Source organism: Pezoporus wallicus, unplaced genomic scaffold (genome assembly GCF_028554395.1).
Source record: "Pezoporus wallicus isolate ANWC-B61680 ecotype Strahan unplaced genomic scaffold, APGP_CSIRO_Pwel_v1 contig_8042, whole genome shotgun sequence".
NCBI classification, from domain to species: Eukaryota; Metazoa; Chordata; class Aves; order Psittaciformes; family Psittacidae; genus Pezoporus; species Pezoporus wallicus.
Window position 1 is genome coordinate 2,788,318 of NW_026639380.1, and position 22,627 is coordinate 2,810,944.

The window sequence follows — 22,627 nt, forward strand, 5'->3', positions numbered from 1 at the left end:
CTTACATAGGAACTAAGGAATCACACACCTGGAAAAAGTGTCAAGTACCAGTAATAACAACAACAACAACAATAATAATAATAATAATGACAACCACCACCCTAGTTAAAAACAACACCATGCTTACACTGACACTAAACATCTTTCCAAGAACCTTACAGCCTGGTTGCCATCCAGTTATTGATTTTGTTAATCTATGCTGCATGTTGAGAAGGAAATAATAAATCTTTACCACAAAGTATGTTTACAGTCATAAACTGGAATATATAGGCCAAGATAATACAATTTACTACCTACTGTACTTCAGTATTTTATTTCTTGCCACTCAGTGAAACCACTTTGAAAAGGAAACCATCAGAAAGCATTCACTGATAGTTTCAGTTCTTGCATTCTAATTTTCATACTGCTCAGCAACAACAAATGCACAAGAAAGATTAAAAAAAATACCAAATCATAGTTTCACATCTGCTGTACACTTTTCAGACTCCCATAGTGGCTCTTTTAAAAATTTCTTCCATTTGAATCACAAAGGGAATAATTTCCCACGTATCAGCTGGGTTGTCAAGTAAGCACATTTCAGTACTCTTCATATTTATTTAGTAATTTGTTTTCCTTTCATCCGGATGTACTCTAACTTCATAATCAATGTATTCCTCGACTTAGTATGCACTTAAATTGAATGGCTGAGTCCCCATACAGGGGACTGGGCTTGATTCATATTTCAATTAAAAAACAAAGCAAAATAAGACAGTCTTGGCAATGAGTCTTGGGACTAAACACTCCCAATATCTGTGGAGATAACCCCCTTCCCCCCCCCGCACTTCTTTAATACTTAGAAAACTGCTAATAAGGATATTTTATTGTATCTTTAAGCACTGTTTAAACTACTAATAGCACTGGTATCATTTTACTATAATTTCAGATTTTATATTTGTGTTTTATATTCTAATTCCATTGTTTAATATTTAGATATGAATATTTCCATAGTTACAAAGAACAAAATCACTATCCTAAAAAGTTTTCCTGGTTATCTTTCTCACTAAACAATTACACAAGAGAAACACAATGTGACTAACAGGTCTTCATGGATAGAAAACCCAGAAAAATAAAAACTTCTTGTTTCCCTAAAAGTCAAAAGCTATGTACTGAGCATGTCTGCTTCTTTCTAAAACACAAAACCCTCAAGCCCCAGCAAAAACCCAACAAAAGAAAACATAAACATACAGCCTGCATAAGCGATCAGCATAGGTTTATTTATATTTGTATGTCTAATGTCTGTATCGGTGGTTATTAATGCAAAATCATTTTTAAAGCCCATGCAGCTGCCCTTCCGCAATAAGACAAGTAGACAGGCTTACATTTTACATCAGATTCGAGTGAGCATTGTTTCCCAGTTTTAAAAGATTTTATATAAGCTGCACATGTTCAGTGCCAAGGATATTTGTCACCAACTTGCTTTGCTGATCTCTTGTAGCAAAACATTGATAATGCACTGATTGTTACACAGTTTCCTTGGTTTAATTGCTAATCCCTACTAATTTCATCACCATCTTCTAAGCATTCTTTTCAAAGTAATAATCCCAATCTGGTGAAAAGTAAAGAGCTTCTTACCATTCTGATTCAAAATTTTCCCCGTCTCTGGAGTCCAGCAGCAGGGAGCTGTTGCTGTTGTACTGCCTACTAGAGACACCAGAGGCTTTGGAAGCAGAGAATGTTTTCTGTGGTTAAAATGTATCACCACTGATTATATTTCAGTCTCTCAGTTCCTAGCCTTGATGCTCTGGAAATCAGCCAATCCAAGCGATAAAGAGGTTTGCAACAAGAAGTTGCAGAATTTTCACAGCAAATGCTTCATGGAAATGTTTTGCTTCTGATACTTGTTTTTTATATCCACTATATGTTAAAATAAACCCTGGCTCCCTTTTCCCTCCTCCTCTTTTTCTTTTTTTTTCCCCCAAGATGAGATTCATATATTGTTCACAAGGGACTTTAGCACTTGCTACAGCTAGGCACAGTGCAGAAAGGCATCATGCCAGATTACGCATATATCTCTGCCAAGACACCTGAATTTTGACTTGCAACACACCCTGTTATTCCAAACATGGGTTTCCTAAGCCAAAGCTCCTGACTTTGCCAAAACACACGGTGTTTTTGTAAGACAGCCAAATGCCCCTTCAAATTAGCTAAGAGCATCTTTTATTTGCAATGTGGTTGCTCTGCGTTGTCTTTACTTTTTTTTTTTTTTTGATAAACACTTTTTTCCTAGTGAAGACAAGGTGGTAAATTCCAAAGAGATGAAATGATCAACTGGTACTTCTGCTATGTGTTTCTACCCCCATCCCCTCAAGAATACACACCACAGACAATCTCTCTGCAATGCTGTAACTACAATTAACTACTTAGTTAATATTATAACCACTTTAATGTTCTCAGTGACAACCTCAGGATGCTGCTGTGCTGGGTGCGATACAAAAGAAGCCCAAAAAACAAAGATAGTCCTGACTCAACAGACCTTGCTGTCAAAGAACACAGTAAGAGATGATAAAGAAGGAGGCAGAAAGGTCCAAATCAGACAATTCTGGCTCGTTTAATAGGTAGAGTAATAACCCAGCAACCTGACTATATCCAAGCTTTGGGGGAATTACAATAAGAGAGTTTTAACAGAAGGGTCATTAAGAGGCTACGGAGACTACCTTAGAAATTCTCTCAAGGAGGAAGCATGTTATTGTACTAGAAAGCACAAGATTGAGTCTGAAATTTTAATGAATGGATGAAAGAGGATGGAGTCATTGCTTCTTCAATGACTGAGAGTTTATAAACATCTAGAAAAGTTAAGACCATGCTCTGTGAAAGAAAGGAAAAGAAATTCAGAAGAGGTGCTCTTAGCTTTCTTCTCTTTGTAAGAGGATTCAATAATGATTTTCTGATTCAAACTGAATCAGTTTGAATGGGTATGAGAGTGCATGACTGACCTGAAAAAAAGCAAAGGAAAGGACGCTGGACTAATTGTCAAGCTTGTTTAGAAGGTGAAAATCAGCTGGATGGACATTATTTGTTGAAACAACAATGAATTTATTGGAAGAAACTATAGAGAGAAATAAGACTTAGTCATCAATAGCACTGACTGTTTTTTCAAACTCAGAGAAAGAACAAAGTAATAAATGACATGTTATGGAAATCACAAAATTAAGTTGTTTTCCAGGGTGACAATAAAGCAGCAGCAGGGGAGTTTACAGGAGGTAACAGCCATATTGAGCTGTTATTTTCTAGCTGAATAGCCACAAGAAGATTTCTCTATCACGTACTTTTCTTTTTAGCCAGAACTAACAAAATTCATTTGCAAGCCATTACAACAAAGATGAACTTGATCTGTATTTATAGATGTGTTATCTTATGTAAATAAAGGGACCAAGTTTCAACCCCCAAGAAATACAGCAAAACGATGTCAAAAAAAGGTGTTGACAGAATCATAAAGGAGGGTGAAAAATTAAACAAAAGAGATTCTATGAAACGAAGACAAAATTTCAGGAAGAAAATGGGCAACAGTATAACAAGGTAGTTTACAGGATAAAGAAAGTGTAGAGCACTGGTTCCACTGTTTGACCAGAAAGCTGTCTGCCGTGACTTTGCCTTAGCAGTTTCTGCAGCATGGAGGGAGCAGAAGATGCATTGGAAAATGCCCAGTGCTGCACCAGAAGTTTGGCAATGATAGCAAACAACTTGTATAGCTGGGTTAGTCAGACTGCTAATGGGACTCCCATCTCAAGGGCTCCACTTGTAATATCCTTGAGACCCAACAGACAATTCTGTGAAACAATTCAAAAGCTACGGAGGGCTTGCTCTATTTTAGAAATAAAAGCTTTTCCATCAGAATGTTTTCAGCCACCTTGCTAGTGTGTGCAAACCATTTGTGTAAACCTTGACATTTCTGAAACCCTTATAATCACAAAAGATACATACTGGGATAGTGATCAGATGGTGAATATGAAGACATGCAGCCAAATCTTGCCCCTGTAGGTTTCTACAGATAACATGGATGGAACAGGGCGATATGACCCTATGCACACATGCAAACAATTTTCAACTCTCACTCAGTGAAGCCAGATATACCTCCATTTCATATTGAATAGTTAATAATTAATTGAATGCATGCAAACTTCAGAGTGAATTCTGGCATGGTCTTCTCATATTTAAAACAGACACATCCCAAACTCAAGTGACTATATAATCTCCTAAATTCAACTAAGACGTTTTTATATAGAACAAGCACTATCAACACAAGTATACAGGCAGAACTGACATGCTATACCATTAGCACTTTTCCGTCAAAAGAAGGCCTCCTTTTTCATTTACTGTAAACTCCTTCCAACACACACACACAGAGGCAAAAAGAAGTGTCCATTAAGGGAAAGAACTGTGTACTGGTATAACTGCAATAGTTTAAATGTGAACTTCAACATTTACCTCTACATAACACTTAACCTGATGGAAAACAAAATCATTTTTAACTGTCATCAGAGGCTATTTACAAAATAAAGAAAAAAGCTCTCATGGGCTTCACGTTCTCAAAGGATCACATTCCTTAGGCACCTGTAGAAATGCAGCTAGCAGCCCACACAGATTAAACACTTATTTAAACTGTTTTTCTTAAGCAATGACATATGCAAGCCCTTGAATGCTCAAAATGATCAAGGAATGCACAATGATGCTGTTGTTGGATTAAAAGTAATCTATTTTTACGACGTAACTTCCATTGCCAGATCTACTCCTTCACATGTGCATGTTTTCTACAGCATGTAAACCTTTGCACTAGAGCCCTCAGTCTGCAACAATCGAACAGCTGTATTAAGAGGTACCAAACATAAAGCAATTGTTCAAAAAACTGAATTTTTTTCCCAGTAGAATTTTTTTGTTGTTGTTATTATGGCATGCAATTGCTATCTGAAGACAGGATGGAAAAATCAAAGTATTTCAAATTTTCATTATTTCAAAAGCCCTAATGAATTTAAATGCAGAACTGTTGAGTCATTTTGGATTTGCTTGAGATGCCACAAAGCTTAAGGGACATGCAGTTATGGCTTTCTTGGGGCACTCTAAGTCTGTTCAAATCATCCCTAGCATTATGAAGCACCATCTCTCCCCATAAGTTGTAATACATTAAAAGACCTATGAACAGCTTGCTAGAAATAGTTAAAAATAAATCACAGCTCTGTGACTGAGATGAGGAATTAGGCAAAAGTGTGCAATATTTTTTTACTTTGCAGAATGAAGATAAACTAGGTTACACACATCTGCAGGAATTCTAAAAGTCAGGAAACCCAAACAGATACAAACTCTCAAAGAAACCTACAAAATAGAAAAATGACTAACAAAAGACTTTGAATATTTAATAATTTGATATAATAAAATATATATTTTTCCCCATTCCTTCTCTGAAATTTTCACTCTCAGAAAAGGCCTAAATCCACCATGATAGCTGGGATCTATACAGCATATCAACATGTATATTCTCATTTTAAGGATATTCCATTCCTCAGGAACGGGAAAACAATAAACCATGGTGCAGAACACAGTAAGACACTTCAAGATCTTAAGACACCCAAATATTTTAAAATCCAAGCCAAAATACTTCTAGTATGAAGTTTAGCCTATCTTGGTCAGATGAACTTGGAACAACAGAATCTACTTCCATGTACTAAAAAAAGTCAACTGAACGCATGCTGACAATCACAAAAATTCCTTTCAGACAGCAGTGTTTCACCTTGCAAGAAGCTTTACCACATTCTCACATGCAAACTACATTTCAAAGGAATATTTTCTCATTATTTTGTGAAGAACTATTTCAAAGTTAAAGCTAAGAGTGAAAGTTAGAAACAGTTGCAAAAAAAAATGCCATCAAATTAAAAAAGTTTTCTTAAAAAAAAGAAAAAACTCGAAAGAGTGCCTTCTTATCTATCAGACGCTGCTGAAAAAACATATGAGTGCTGCCTCCCAGAGTCCAGCTGCCTAGAAACAGTTTCTTCTCTTTTTCTGTGGTACACTGATTCAGAGTCCAAAGAAACGATCTCCAAGGGCTGTGAAACAGTAACTAGATTCTCTGTTTCTGCCAACTATTTATACCAAAAGACCACCCCAGCTCAAGCTCTGACAGACCTAGGCCTCTGCTGTGTTGCCCATACAGCACAGCCAGGTAACAGCTTCAAAACGGAGCAGAATCTGCCTCTCATAGACACATGCAACCATATAAAGGAAAAGACAGTTGTTAGACCCTCTCCATAGGCCCCCAGATTGCTGTGCAGAGCCTGCCTCCACCACTTCCCCACTTGGAGCAGGCAGGTGGGCTATCAGAGACTCTTCAGCGCCCTGGGGAGATGGCTGTGGGAGAGGAGGCACAGGAGTGGGATGCAGCGCTGCACTGAGAGGGTGGGCAACTTCCACCTCCTGTCATCAATATCAACAGAGACTATGACACAGTTCCTATGCATGCTGCAGCTAAATGACTCAGACCAACATTTCTTGATCTAACCACTGGAATGAGCACACAACTGTGATCATATTCTGACACAAGAAGCAGATGTTTAAGGAGTTCCATTTAAAGAACTTTAGGGTTTAGGCTATTGTATTTTTAACACTAATCACAGATCACTACTTTGCAAGTTTAGTGAACACCTTTGCCAAGCATCCTTCCATCACAAAGTAACTCAAGGGATCTTTCTACAGTCTACACTGTATATCCCATATATGTTAGTGACGATGATACACAGCCTTAAAATATCAGAATTGTTATCAGTATAATAACAGCTTATCGGCAAACTTTTCTGTCTGAAATACAAGTATTTCCCTCAGTAACTTCCATTCCTAAAGAAATACTTGCTAATATTCAAAATGGGAAGAAAACACAAATCGGCACATCTTGGTTTCATGTTGCTTTCAAGGGGACGACGACAGTCAGGCACTCTCTTCCTCTCCCTCTCGCCACGAGGGGGGGGTGCAGCATTGCTCGGGCCCCGTTCTCCAGCAAGGAAATAAGTATAAAACACAGAAGTATCATCGTCTTAAAACAACCACTTGAATTAACTTAATTAAGCTAAGCAAGAATGATCACAATATATGCCGAGTACTTAATAAAACAGATTTTTATACAAAAAGCCTATGTAATGTATACACTGAAAAATAGCCAATTTTAAAAACAGCTATTCATTTTACATACATTAGAATTTGGCCTCCTACATACATCAAAGCAGCTGTGGTGGTTAATTCAGTTTTGTTTCCATGTGAAATTGCACTTAATATAATTTCCCTAAATTACAAAAGACATTTAATTCTGCTGCAGTATTCTTACCTAATGCCAGTTTCAAACTTGGATAGAGGAGGAAAGAAATTGCAGGAAGATCAAAGCTGCTACCACTATGTTGAGAATAGCTTGAGATAGAAGTGGAGAAATGGAACAGCATCCAAGGAGATCTTCAGGGTTTGGTGTGACCTCAGGGCTAAATACAGAATAGTGACCAACATCTGTTGGACTTCCATGATCATAATGCTCCTCCTTATGACCTTCTGAGCTGTCCTCAGAAAGCTGGTATGCAATACAGAAACACATGCTTAGAGAGGGATAGCTCTGGAAAACTCCAGATAAAATAGAGAGGCACAGCAGAGTTCTACTGTAAAGTCATATGGACAAGAAAATGCTCCAAAGGACATTAAATGGCAAAGGCTCACATTCCTAGCAACACAGTACCTGACAGACATAGTAGCACACTCCTGAGGAATAGGGCCACAAGAGCACAAAACTATTCCATAGTAACTAGCTCAATTAAAATTGCAACCTATTTTATAAATCAGCATGTGAGCCTCACCAACTGGTTCTTGGGGAAGTGATTGATCCTAAGAACAAAGTGTGAAGTAGCTGAACAGCACCAGCATTTGTTCAGGTATCAGACACTGTGAAGCAGGAGGTGCTGATTAAACCCACCTCCAAATGAAAAGAGACATAATCATGAAACTAAGCAGGCAAATAACTGCTACAAGTTTATGAAAACTGGAGAAGTGTAGGTGTACACAGTACACATCTCCAGCACAAGCTGAGCAAGAAATGGACCTGCACAGCCCTGCAAGACATATGGAAGATTAGATTTCCTTTACCATGAAATATGAACAGCAGCAGCAAGCAATATCTTAATGTCAGCACATACCTGGACTCCCAAGCCATAAACTACCATTCTCCCCACTATAAGCAATATGAGAAAGATGAACTATGAAGATACAATGTGGAGAAAGAAGTAGGCTTAGAACAATATGGAAATGCTGTAGGATTTGGCCCAGGAATGAATCCTGAAGGGCAATCATCTGATGTGCACTAGGGAGTTATCACAGAAGCCTTAGATGTCACATCCAGCCTCCATCCATTCAAAGGGAAAACAAAAGAGCAACAGCAAATATATGCTGTCAAGTAGTCATATACTACCATGCAGGTATACTACAGACACTACATAAAGTTAAGAAAGTGTGAAAGACACAAAAAAGTAATGCCTAAAAAAAAAAGAAAAAACAACAAAAAACAAACACACCAAACAAAACCAACAAAAAACAAAAGAAAACCATACCAAAAAGAACACCCAAACAAAGAAAAAACCCCTCACAAAAAAAGACAAAAAAAACTCAAACAAAACCCTCAATTTTTATCAGTATTGGAACAGAGGTTAACAAGGACACTAAAAGTAGCAAAGGTAACAGGGACAAACACTCCCAACTCCAAAGCCTTGCTTGATGCTCTGAGAAAACTGCTTTCTGAAAGAGTGGTTGGACGATTACCAGCACTTTTACCAAAACAATGGACTGCATGCGCTGACAGCATTTTGTGAAAAGATACAGCAAGTGGTCAGACATCTGAACAGAAACCATCTCTAGAAATGACAGAACATTTGAAAAACTGATGATAGCAGCAGATGATAATCTGGCGCACTTGCAGCTAAGCATACAAGAAAGAAGAACACGGAAGAGTTGACTTCAGTAACAAGAACTCTGAAAGGCTTCTCAAAAAACTGCATAAGCTTCTGAACTAAATTTTTTAACCAAAATCCTTTGGAAAAAGAAGAAAACTGATTTAAAGGATGGGCTGTGCCCTTACAAGACAGAGGGACAGCATAGCTGAGGCTTTGCCCTAAACTAATTGTAGGCAAATACAGCGAGCTCAACATTAAAGAGTCTTTTGCTTATTTCACCAAGCTTAAAAGATAGATACAAAGACATAAATAACTCCTACCTATGAGAAAGTGAAATCATGTTTAGCCATGCATCCAAAACACAGAACCATACAGTGCTGTGAAGAAAATTAGCTACTTCCCAGGTTGACACATTACAACTACTTTGCAACAAAGCTGACTGCCATGACCGGACACAACAAAAAGGGACCAACCCGGACAACATGGACAGCTTCATGTACTTGCAAGGTCTTAACATGAAAGAGAGCGTTGCTATCTGCCTGAAGACATCACAGATAGAAACAGATGTCAACTTGAAGGATACCATGGAGAAGAAATTCTTAAAATCAGATATAAATTCTCAGCTTCGCTCTTTGTAGCCAACACACTGCTTGGTTTTGAAATTAAATGTTTCTAATGGTTGCCTGGAGTCAGCTAGTAAAAGGACATCAATAGCTATAATTAGAAAACAAGAGTGAGAAAGAGCTGATCAATAAGGTAGCAAAAAACCCCAAACCAAAAACAAAGCAGCACGACTTCTCTAAAGACATCTTCCAGATGAAAGATTATCATCTGCTTGTAAGGCTGGACAGTGGAACAGTGGTTGAGTAGCAAATTTAAAAACACTGCGCAGTGAAGCATAAGACAGAACGAGAATATACTGTGTGCCTGGTGCATACAGTCATTATACTGCCCTGGCAGAGGAAGAAAGGAATAACATATATTCGTAGTAATTTAGATTAATACCCACATTTTTGCAGTGTAGCTGAAAGCTACTGTTCAGAAATTTAATGTTGGGTAATGAATAACTTAATGAACTTATTACCGGTCAAGCTGAACTGAAGGCACAGCTTAAGTTCATTAATGGCTTAATCATGTAATGAATTTAAGGAATCAAGTTAGCTCCAAGAGGTAATTAAGGCCTCGGTATCTTTCCTGACCAAATTCTTTGCTGCTGTAGCACAGATACAACCTCAGTAGTTTCAACTGTGTTTCAGGCTGTAGTATACAAAACACTTTCTGACTTGATAATATTTGGGGAGGTAGGGGGGCGGGGTGGAGGGAGGCAGAAAGGAAGCAAAGTGAGAAACATTACCATTTCCATTATTTGCAACAATTACACAATTACACACAACATTTGTGTAGCCAAGGAAATAAAGCTTCCTGAATATATATAGATTTCCTAAGATAATATTAATCTTTGAATCTGCTATAAATAATTTGACCACTAACTGGAGACAGAGCCCCAGCATGTCCACATAATTTACATAGTTTACAGGAACTATTAAAAAATATGAATCAGCTTAGACTGAGTTTCAGATTTCTTTCCACAGATTTCTATCCTTGATTGTTTTCTTTTCTTTAGCCTTCACAATTATATAAATTATATTTGGATTATATTCTGATCTCTTAATATTTGGAGGTAGTTGTTGATACCTCTTTTACATTCCATCGCCATTTTTTTTTAGCATTACATTATCCTGGCTTTCAGGAGCCCAAAGCTTCTCCAGATAACAGACTGTAACTATGTGAAGCACATCTTTCCATCTCTCTTGCTAGGGCCACAATCAACAATAAAAGCAATCCAATCTGAAAAAGACCTCTAAATTTCCACTCTAACTAAAAAGAAAAACAACCCACCAAAACCAAACCAAACCAAAACTACGGATTGGGTTTGCTCTCAGTCTCTAAACACAGAAGTTCATTCTTCTATGAAAACCAATCTGACAGAAAAGAAAATTATACTTGGATAAACTCTCCTTAGAAATATCTTCTGACCAGTTTTCAGTAAGTTATTTTCAAAGCTTTGAGCCCTCTGAACACCAGAGAACCTCCAGATAATTCAGTCCTGATTCGAGAAAAAAAAATGAATATATCGATGTAGAAAAAAAAAAAAAAAACAAAAACCAAAAAACAAACAAACAAACAAAAACAACCAAAAAACAACCAAACACCACAGAAAAGAACAGACCCTCCCCAACCCAAGAACCAAAGCTTCAACCAACCCCTTGAAGTCAAATTGTGACATCTGTATGCAAATAGAAGCCCTTCTTTGTTTTCCTAAAGAGCTGCTTTTTTTTTTTTTTTTTGCCTATATGATGGGTACACCTAAATTAACATTTGAGTCTGCTTCGAGGGTATACTTTCATAAATATACAAGTCTCCTCACTGTCTCCGTCTTCTACTGGATCCCAATAGGGAACAAACCCTTTCAAGACAGGTAACTATTTATTAATATTCCAGAAAACAGTGACAGCAAGTTAAGGGAGCCTATAAGGATGCTGGGGATGGACTCTTTGTTAGGGACTGTAGTGATAGGACAAGGGGTAGTAGGTTAAAACTTAAACAGGGGGAGTTTAGATTGGATATAAGGAAGAAGTTCTTTACTGTAAGGATGGTGAAGCACTGGAAGGAGTTGCCCAAGGAAGTTGTGAATGCTCCAACCCTGACGGTGGTCAAGGCCAGGTTGGACAGAGCCTTGGGTGACCGTGCCCATAACAATGTTCCCATTGGAACTAGAGTATCTTAAGGTCCTTTCCAACCCTAACTGTGATTCTAAAAACAAAAATAAAAAAATAAAACTCTCATGTCTCTTCTGATGCTAGGAACCCCAAGATGACACCACATTGGATGGACTCAGTCAGGGCATGGCTTTGTGTGCTGATTTTCACCATGGTGAGGTTGACCAATTCTACATTTATTTGCATTCTTATAGGGTCTTCCTTACAATACAGGATCAACTATCACTGCCAGCAATCAAGTCTGGAATATGGATTTAGTTTTGAAGAGTACTTTGGTGGCATTCTTAATGTTCTTAAATCATTAATAAATGAGCAGCTCCTGGAAACATGTACATTGAATATCTGCATATTGATTAAATGCACATCTCTTGAGTAGCCAGCAGTCACATTGTGTTTATGACAGGGAGACATACATCTGTATATGTTATCACACAGATTACTAACTCATGCTACAATATTCTTCTGGGCCAGTCACCACAGTCCTCAATGAAGTCTGTTTCACAGAGTGGTTTGGGCATTTGCAGCTGGATTTAGCTGGATTAAACCCACATGCACATTTCAGAAGTGCAACTAATATTTAAAAACTTACAAGTGTTCAGTCAACGGAACCAAACTAAAGCCAGTCCTATTTAAATCTCCCAAATGTGTATAGCATGGACATTCAGTCTTACCCCCAAATACTCCGCTTTAAAGGTCTGTTTATACGGCTTTGTACTATTTGCTATGGTAGAGATAGCCTGTGCAAGTGCCAGGGACAGATGCAAACTGAGGCCAAAGTGTCCTGTATCTTACAGACACTTGCAATAAAGAAAGAAAGATAAACCAAAAAGTGGAATATAGTGGCTTGGACACCAATCTAGGAGTCAGAGAACTAATTTATGTCCAAAACCAACAAACTGAGTAAAATAAATTGACATTTTTGGACCTGGAGAGGAGCAACCCCACCAGTGTATGTGCCACCAGTATATGCTGACGGCGCCAAGCTGGAAGAAGCAGCCCTGGAGATCCTGAGGGACACCAAGTAGAACATGAGCCAGCAATGTGTCCTTGTAGCAAAGGTGGCCAACATTATCCTGGGCTACATTAGAAGAAGCAACGCCAGGAGGTCAAGGGAGGTGATCTTCCCTCTCTACTCTGCACTGGTGAGGCCACACCGGCAGTACTATATCCAGTTCTAGGCTCCCCAGTACAAGAGAAATATGGAGCTACTGGAGAGAGTTGAGTAAATACGGTTTAGGGACTGGAGCATCTCTTCTGTGAGGAAAAGCTGAGTGAGCTGGGACTGTTCATCCTGGAGAATAAAAGGCTTGGAGGGATGAACTCATCAGTGTGCACAAATATCTGAAGGGATGATGTAGGGAAGATGGAGCCAGACTTCTCAGTGGTGTCCAGAGACAGTCCAAGAGGTGATGAGCACAAACTGAAACATAGAAGGTTCTGTCTGAACACCAGGAAACATTTTTTTTTTACTGTGATGGTAACTAAGCACTGGCACATGGGGTGTCTAGAGAGGTTGTGGAGTCTGCATCCCTGGAGATGTTCAAAAGCCATCTGGACATGGTCCTGGGCAGCCTGCTCTCTCACTGGTCATGCTTAAGCATGATGGTTGGACAATATGATGTCCAGAGGACCCTTCCATTCAAACCATTCTGTGATTCTGTGACGGCACAGAAGAGTTTACCTGCAGGAGCTTTCTTCCCAAACCTGCCTTGAGCGTCGTTCCTGATCAGAATTTTCTAAGGTTTTCCTTATGCTTTTATTCTTTAGATAATTCTGTAAAAGACATCTAGCAAAAACTAGTATATTTTACGCTGTATATTCTGAAAGCAGAAACCTCATACAGAGCTTGACTGTGTTCAGTATTTTCCTAGCCTTGAGCCACAGCCATCTAAGTTCCTACCCTGAAAAAGAGAGACCTACAAAGCATACTCTGTAAGAAGCCATGAGAAACTCATACTCATCCCTAAATGTTATTTTGCTTTGTGTTTCAATGAACACGAGTACATCAACCATCAAAAAAGTGGTTTCTTATCAGCCCCCTCCCTGTTCTGACACTCCTGCTCCTTCCTCTACATCAAACTTAGCTCACCCTGCAGCAACACGATCACTGTGTCAGCTCACCTATCTGAAAGTTAGCAATTTCATTTGGAAAGAAAGGGAAGTAAAAATTATCAAGTTCATCAGCTTAGCCTCTGGCCACGTGATCACTAGGAGCAACACAAGGAAGACAGCAGACACTGCATCTGAGGAAGCCGGGCATCATTTCTCAGTATCAACCTGCTGCTGAACCAGATGAGATGCATCTAAATTGCCATGATACCACCTACTCTGGAAAGCTGAAATGAAAAATGCTATATTCTTTTTTATCTAAAGTATTAATATGGTTTACAACTTGCCCATATGTATATTTTATCATCTTCACTGGATATATCCTCACAACCCTTATAAAACACTGAGTAATGCTATTAGCCATTATACATGCAGAGAAACCAGCTGCAGTGCGAGTATGGTATCTTGCCCAAGGTTACATTGAAATTGCAAAGCCTGTTTCACTCTATCTTTAAAATGACCAGTAAGTGGAGCACTCTCCTGAGATTTTATTTCCTGTCTGTGCCCAAAACATTTATTTAGGTTAGGCCAACTTTAAGTGATCCTAGAAACTGAATAGAAACTATAATGAAGACAAAATTCAACATTTCCTCAGCTCAGCTCCATGGCTTTTTCAGAGTAGACATTTTTCTGGAGCAGATACTACCTTCTAAAGCAGAAAAAAAAAAAAGTCACAAATGTAGTCTCAAATCTTGTAATCAGAGTAAGTCAATCTAACTGCAGACAACTCGTCTTGGGAGTCATCCTGTGAAGATAATAACCTGGTGCTCTGAAGAACAGGTGCAAGGGAGGAATTTATATCCACTTATTTCTCCGAACTTGAAATGGCAGGAATATGTTAGGGAATGAGTCCAAATGATCAAAATATTCATACTTCAAGAGGGAAGGCAGCAAGTGAGAATGATAACGTGGACATAACTTAGATTTACCTAGAGTGAATTGTATTCAACTAACTTGAATGTCTTCTGTGTGAGTTGACTGTGGACTCTGTGGACTAAAGGAAAGCAGAACATATTGCATACCTTGACATTAGCAAGGCTTCTGACAGTCTCCCGTAAAATTCTTAGAGAAATTGTTAAGTTGTGCACTGGATAACCACATAAAAAGGGTTGGAAACTGCATGATCCGTTGGGCTAAAAGGGTCATGGTCAGCATACAGAGGCCAGCTGGTGGCCAGACACTACCGAAACCCAACCTATTCCTATGTTTGAAATCCCACAAGGCATGACACAGTGAAAAGCATAAAATCAACACCTCCGCCCCCTCAAAACTGAATGCATAAGGAAAAAGCAGCTTTGAAAGAATGTTAGAGAACTTAATTTTACCAATAAGGAAAACCTAATGAAAGTAATTTAAGAATTGAAACTGTCAGTATTGCTATACTTAGTATTAATACTGTACTTGGAAGCATCTCGAGGTCATAAAACATTTGTCCCATTGGACCTGGTGATCTTATCCATAGTCTTTATGTATTCCTTTCCCACAACATAAGGAAGAGGAAGGAAAAAAAGCTTCCTGATTACCCAAAATATCCACATCAACTCATGTGTCCCATATCAAGTCAAAGTGTTCATGAAACACCACAGAAAGGAAAGAATTTCAACTCTCTAGAAGACAATGCTGTCACTCAAATGACAAATAGGAGACTCATAATAGCCTACAATGGATTACTCACATGGAAAAAATTATGATTGAAGAGACTCTGTTGCTCTCCCTACATGTTGCAAGGAGTGTAACAACCCTACACATTATATGATAACCAATATCTAAGAAAAACACATTTCATTTCTGTAGTCTTGGTTTAGATATAGGAAGATATTCAACTTTTAATGCAGTTTTTCTTTGAAAAGCAGTATGAAAACTGCTTGATTTTTTACATAAATCAACAGCAATTTATCTGACAAAGACTGCAGAAGGAAACTAAAACCTCTTCATCTCAGAATAAGTATAAAACAGGAGAGACCAGTATGGCTGAAAATCAACATTTGAGAAAAGCATGCCCCGTTTTTATTTTACCTATGTTTTCAAGTGACGTACAGACATATGCAGTGGGCTCTTTTGGGGTTGAAAAAAGCTCATCTTGGAAATATTTGGCCATGCATACACTTGCAAAGGCTTACGTCAAAAGTGTTAGCATAGCCATCCACAAATTACTGATGTGACTTCCCTGCATATAGCAAACATTAAAAACTAGAAAAGGAAGAGCAATCTGAACTTTTGGTCCAGTCATGAACAGTGAATTGCAAATAAATAAAAAATTTAAACCCCTAAAAATACCCAAAGAGCTTGTCAGCTGCATTAAGACTTCGACAAATTAACTCACAGTTAGAATACCTCCAACTTTTGGAAACCAAGAAACAAACAAAAATGCCCACCTTTCTCTTGCTAAATACTAACCCAAAAATACTAAACAGTGAGCTAATGCAAGAGCCAGAACTCAAATCCACTGCACGGCAAAATCTGAAAAATAAAATTTGGCTCTATTATCTTGCAGGGCAGTCTTTTCTTCCACTTTGACCATCAGATCCAAAAGCTTCCAAAGGCCAAGTTGAGCAATGCTCATATTTTTACCTATGGAGTCCTAAAAAAAAGCTTCTATTTTTCTATCATCATACAACTACAAGCAAGTTCAGTACTCCTTACAGGAATCTTCCAGCCCGTTTCCTTCAAGCTTCCCAATTCCTCTCTGTTTTTCTTCCCTCCACCCTATAGAATAGTTAGGGTTGGAAAAGACCTTCAGATCATTTAGTTCCAACCCCACTGCCCATGATTCAGTTGCTCTCAAAAAAATCACTCATCTGCCCCTTGTGCAAAGCACAGCAGCCAGGACAATATAACAAGACAGCCTTCTTTTCTGCTGCTAAAGTCATCACCTCCCCCTCTTTTTTTTTTTTTAACCAAAAAGGGAAAAACTAACACATTGCATAGTAAACATGCAATAAATAGAACTAAACAAACCTATCAGTCATGGTATCAAGCTCAACAGCTGAAAGCATACACATATACAGACATTAAAGTTAAGTAGAGCTAAACAAGCTACTATAAATCCAATACAACTCACAGAAAAGAAGCTACTATCAGCAGTTATGTTGTTGTTGTTTTCAGATTATGTCATCATGTCGTCTCTAATTAGACATGCAACTATTATCTAGAAGAGTATTTTGGGAAGGTGCTTCCATCATGATGGTAACAATCAAACAGCCATCACCAGCTGATTCTTCATTAAGCTATTCTACTCCAGTCAGAGCTACCAAAAATTAATGATGTCCAGAAATAAACTGAGAACATCTGTTGCCAAACAGTCATAAAGTGAATAAACAAAGCAACAAATATCTGCAAAAGTTCTTATAACAAAATGTTAATCCCCTAAATACTGGAGAAACGAGCAGAAAAGCAAACAAATCACAAATAGCTGCTGGGGAGAGACTTTTATTGTAAGAAATGACAGAAAGCAACAGCTCCAATACAGTCATCAGGTTAATCCAAACACGAAGGGATCTTAAAACCTTTCAAAATTACTAACATCCCCTCTTAAACAAAACCAACACCACAAACACAACAAACAGTATACACACACTTCCTGTGTCTTATGTACTGTGGCCTGTAAATCACTGAGCTTTGCTATCCAGTGGTGCTCCTATAATAAACAAGTGTTTCTATATCTGCTGCAAATTTCTTTCTAGATCAGAGAAAATCCTATTTAGTACCTGCATAGACAACTGTGTGCGTTTTTTGAAATTAGTTTATTTCTGAAAAACAAAAATAGATGTGCAATCCTTTGGAAAACAGATGCCGTAATGCTGAGGAAAAGTTTTAACAACCCTTCCAAGGCACAATGGTATGGTTGCTTGTATCTCATTTCACAGAAAACATCTGAGCTCTCATTTAATTACAAAGAGAGAAGAAGAATATTCTGAAAGAATAGTATTTTGGCTGACACAACAAAGTCACATTGGTGGCAAGAAGTTTTGTCATTCCTAGCATAATCATTGCTTTTTGTTACTAGATCTGTAGACAGCACTTACAAGGCCTTTGCCCACCTCAGGCTGTCACACAACTCACCATTCATTATAACTTTAGGGTTTGCAAAAGCCCACGCTCAAGACTAGACTTTAAATGACTTAAGAACTTTGGAAAGTATTACCCTACCAGTATAAAAATTATGTATAAACCTTGTAAGAGAAGTATATTTGCAAAAGTATATTTGCAAATCATACATAATCTTCCATGATAGTTCCACACAAGGTGCATGACAGAAGGTGGAATGCAATACCAAAATAGTGCTCTGGATTCATCAGAGAAGTTCAGGGGGAAATGGAAGCAGAGCAGGGACAAGCGAATAAAGAAAAACAATATAAAAAATAAGCATTATGAAAGAAATGATGAGATGAAATTATAGAAAAAAGGAGAAATGAAATGCCCTGGTTTGGGTAGCTAAATTCAACCTTGGAGAAGTAAACAGGGAAACAGTTGTGCAGTACAGGAGCTTTTTTAAAATTGGCTATGAAGCAACAGTAGTTTAAAGCCAACCAAAATGCTTGGAACAGCCCCAGCACAGACAAACCTAGGGAACAAAGTGCACAAGCTGAAGAAAGTTTATTTTTTTAATTTAAATTTCCAGCAGTCCAAGATTTCGGCTGTCATATGGTTGCTGAAACAAATTGATTTTGGCTAATGTGCTTTAAGACCATATACCACACGGCCAGAGAATACAGGCTGGCACATTCCAGCTTTCCACAGCAGGAGCTTGCTGCAACTAAGCCATGACAACAAAGCTCAGAGAGAACAATACTGCATTAAAATGGGATACAATAAAACAGGGTTAGGTGCTATCTGCTTGCCACATGCCCAATAGGGAATTGAAATAGGTGTCTGCAGGGACAGCAGCTCACTGACACTGACAAAGGAAATTGCTTTGTTTAAAAGGGTAACATTTTCCAAAACACGTACGTGACCTTCCTTCATGCTAGGCCCAAAGGAATTGTTGTTGCTCAAACAATAAATCATGCTAACTGCAAGAGCCTGAAACAGCTTTTGGTGTATTGATATCTTCTGATGCTCGCAGCATCCCAAATAAGCACCAGTCACTATTCAGCATCACAGTTTTGGTATAAGTCACATTCTGCAAACAAATCACTCAAAAAATACTTTCAAATCGCAAATAATTTCACAATTGTTGGGCTTTCATTCATTAGTGGGGTTTTTTGTTTGTTTTAACTCATTTGTTTTCAAGTTGTATTTCCTTAGAAGCACCTGATCAGCGGCACTAACCAGGTAATCTTTCTTTATGTAACAGGACTTACGCAAAAGATGCATTTTCTCAGGAAACTAAAAATCACAGATCCAATAGAGACAACACTGAATATACTCCATGACATATCGTTTTAAGCAGCACTTATGCACAGGACTTTGTGTGTGACTCTGAATGACTTCTTAACCAGCAAACAGTCATCTATTCACAAAACATACTGGTTTTCCATGAAAAGATACATGGAGAAATAGCACAGCTTAGCAAATGCTTCAAACCGTGACTGAAGCCATGTATAAATGACATGAAGGATAGGCTCATTATCCTACCACAACTTAGCATTATGAATCCTGTTGAAAACTCAGGGAATATACTTTTCCATAAAGCATTAAAGAACATAAAGGCCAGTAGATAGCATAGCTTCAATATGAGAGTTTACAGTACCAAACACACTGCTACAGGCCATAAGACAATTCTTTAATAAGCAGGAAAAAGTTACTGAATGTACTGATTTAAGGGAAGAAAGGAGAAAGCGCAATCACTGACTCTTCAGACAACTCATCAGCTTGAAACTTTTCAACCATTTTTACCCAGAAGGTAACAGTGAATAGGCAGCAAAGGGTTAGACATGCACATCAACTTCTGTTTATGAAGAAAGAAATGTCCATCCATCGTACTGCACAGGCCCTTAGAGGTGTTCAGGTCCTAGAGCAAACTGACAGAGCTTTAGTCCTAACTTATTCCATTCCACTCATCTTCCCAATACAATTTACTATGGCTATTTTATCACTGCCCACAAAGAGGCTAAACAAGCCAACTTCCGTCAGCAGCCACCAGAAAGCCACAAGAAGGATGCTGCTTCAGAATTTCTATATGTTCCCTAATCACTTGGGGTTTTTTCTTAGTGTTCCAGGAACACTAAGATGTTCATGGGTCTTTGCCAAGAAACAACTATGGGAACAACAACAGAACTTGACAAGACTCTCCATCTTTATCGCAGCCACCAGTCACATTAATGAATATTCTTTTATTTGCTCACCTAATTCATTCTCCATAAAAGGCAACATAGTGTGGTTTGGGTTTTTTTGTTTGTTTCCAATTATTATCATTAAAGCAGGTGCACATTTCCACTTCAATAAGCACAAAACGTAAAAGCAGATGATGCCTGCTACCATAAAACTCAGATCATATTCCATTTTAGGTTTGATTTGATTTCTAGCATGATGGGCACTTTCTAATGAGGAACAGAAGTATTCTAATTGGAGCAAAGAAACAATTTCACACGTAGCTTTGCTTTTCTGAGTTTTCTTTCATTAGTCTTGGCGGATAACTAAGGTTTCAAATGCACCTATCTAACTTCCTTCTGTATTCTCCATTCTGAAACACCTGAAGGTGAACTTAAATAGTGGGCAACTGGTTCTATATAATTTTTTGCATGCTTCACAGTTTCTTACATTCTATCTCTTATATTAGGATGCTTTCTGTCTTTTTCATAGCCTGTCACGGATCTTTCCCTGTGCTTACTACAAGGTGTTCTCAACGTACCCAGTGACCAGCCTGATGATCCTGAGACCTAAAGCTCAAGAAAAGGTGAGACAGATTCTTCTTGCAACTGCTAGCATTATACATGCACCTTACTTTTCTGCCCCAAACCCATGACAGCTCAGCTGATCCACAGTCTTCTCTCAAGTAGCTCATATACAACTTAAATCCATAGTAGTGAAGTCAATGGAGACTTTACTGTGGCTTTGGTACAAGATCAAACAGAAGTGTACAAACAGTATCAAGGAAATAGAGTTCAAGTCACTGTCAGCTTTAACACCATTCTCATAAGTAAATAGGCAGCCTCAGTTGAAGTAGTGCCTCAAGTTTGTCTCATACACTTAATGAATATTCCTTTACTGAAAACCTCCTGCCTAGAAAGGATCAGTCATGGAGCTTAATGGGCAGCAGCACAATTTCTGTAACTAATGAGACACGCCATGTTTACTGTGGCTGGAAGTGCTGAAGATGTTACTAACTTTTACACATTCACATGTTTCAAAACAAATACACATCTGCTCATTATGACAAGCATTTTACAGCACATACTAGGTTTTAGAGAATCAAGTAAATATTCCTTTACTGTAGTAACAACAGATCATGAAAGTTAAACTGGTCACAATTGCTGTGTCAGCATTGCTCCCCATTTGGTTCTGCTCCAAACAGTTCAAATTACCCTGTGGAAACGCAGGCTATTTAATGTATCAGAATAGCAGGAATTATCTAAATCACTTTTTGTTTTATTAGTAGCAATTCTCAAATACATTAGCTTTTTATTCCATTAAACATTTCATTACAAATGTAAATAGTGAAATACAAATAAGAACAAAAATGATAATAGAATGACTAGTATTTATGTGCTGGAACAACTATATGAATTACAAAACAAGCTGCTGATTATGTTGACGTCATGCAGTCACAAATGGAATTTACTAAGTTTTTTAAAATTCTTGGTTTTAATAACAAAAATTAATAACATGCACAACTTTATTTACCTACAAACACTGCACATAAAGAAGAGATTTTATAGGTTGTGAAAAAATGGAAGAAAATAGATAAATTTGTCTCTCTTCAGAGAGCAAGCCAATGAAGTACTGCTAAAAATATCACTCTGATATTTCTCTGTCCAGGGCGAGATCATATCTACACAGTCAAATTACATAATGCATTGATCAGAACAAAAGCAGCCAAATCAAGGAATATTTAGGGTTGGAAAGGATCACCTAGTTCCAACCCCCGTGCCGTGAGCAGGGGCATCTCGCACTAAACCATGTCACCCAAGGCTCTGTCCAGCCTGGCCTTGAACACTACCAGGGATGGAGCATTCACCACTTCTTTGGACAACCTGTTCCAGTGCCTCAGCACCCTCACAGTAAAGAACTTCTTCCCTAGACCTAACCTGAACTTCCCCTGTTTAAGTTTAAACCCATTACCCCTTGTCCTATTGCTACAACCCCTGATGAAAAGTCCCTCTCCAGCACCCTTGTAAGCCCCTTTCAGATACTGGAAGGTTGCTATGACATCTCCACAAAGCTTCTCTTCTCCAGGCTGCACAGCCCCAGCTGTCTTAGGAGGAGACCTTAATGATCCACTAGTGCCAATCCCCTGCCATGGACAGGGACACCTTCCACTAGCCCAGGTTGCTCAAAGTTCCATCCAGCCTGGCCTTGAACACTTCTAGGAATGGGGCAGCCACCACTTCCCTGAGCAAAACAAAAAACGCTCTGAAAATACTCAAATCCTGTGTTATAGGTGGAAAGCCTTTATAAAAGATTATAAAGAATTCTAAGGAGCATAATTTGGGAGGAAAAAAAAAGTGAATGTTTTGAGGGATAATCATCCAAATAACTTAGGAATAAGAAGTCATTTCTGATTAAATTGATCCACTTCACTGGCACCAATGCATCATTCAGTCTCTCTCTTCCTCCTCCTGAACGTCTCCTAATTCCCTGCATATATTTCTTCTCTTTTAGCTGAGTGTCCCTTCTGCCCACTAAAGCACAGCA

At 38.3% G+C, this 22,627-nt stretch overlaps 1 protein-coding gene across 4 annotated transcripts in view; it reads right to left on the reverse strand.

Moving 5' to 3' along the window:
• The window catches only part of PLD5 (phospholipase D family member 5), a 162,766-nt gene that overhangs the window by 131,932 nt on the left and 8,207 nt on the right, over nt 1-22,627 (reverse strand). The window contains exon 1 of one of the 4 annotated variants that reach the window (XM_057414474.1): nt 1,612-1,941. The exons of the other annotated variants lie outside the window; for them this stretch is intronic. Within the exon in view, the coding sequence (XP_057270457.1) occupies nt 1,612-1,614 (3 nt within the window). The 5' untranslated portion in view covers nt 1,615-1,941. Of the gene's footprint in view, nt 1-1,611; nt 1,942-22,627 lie in introns of those variants that run through there. 4 annotated transcript variants of the gene reach the window in all.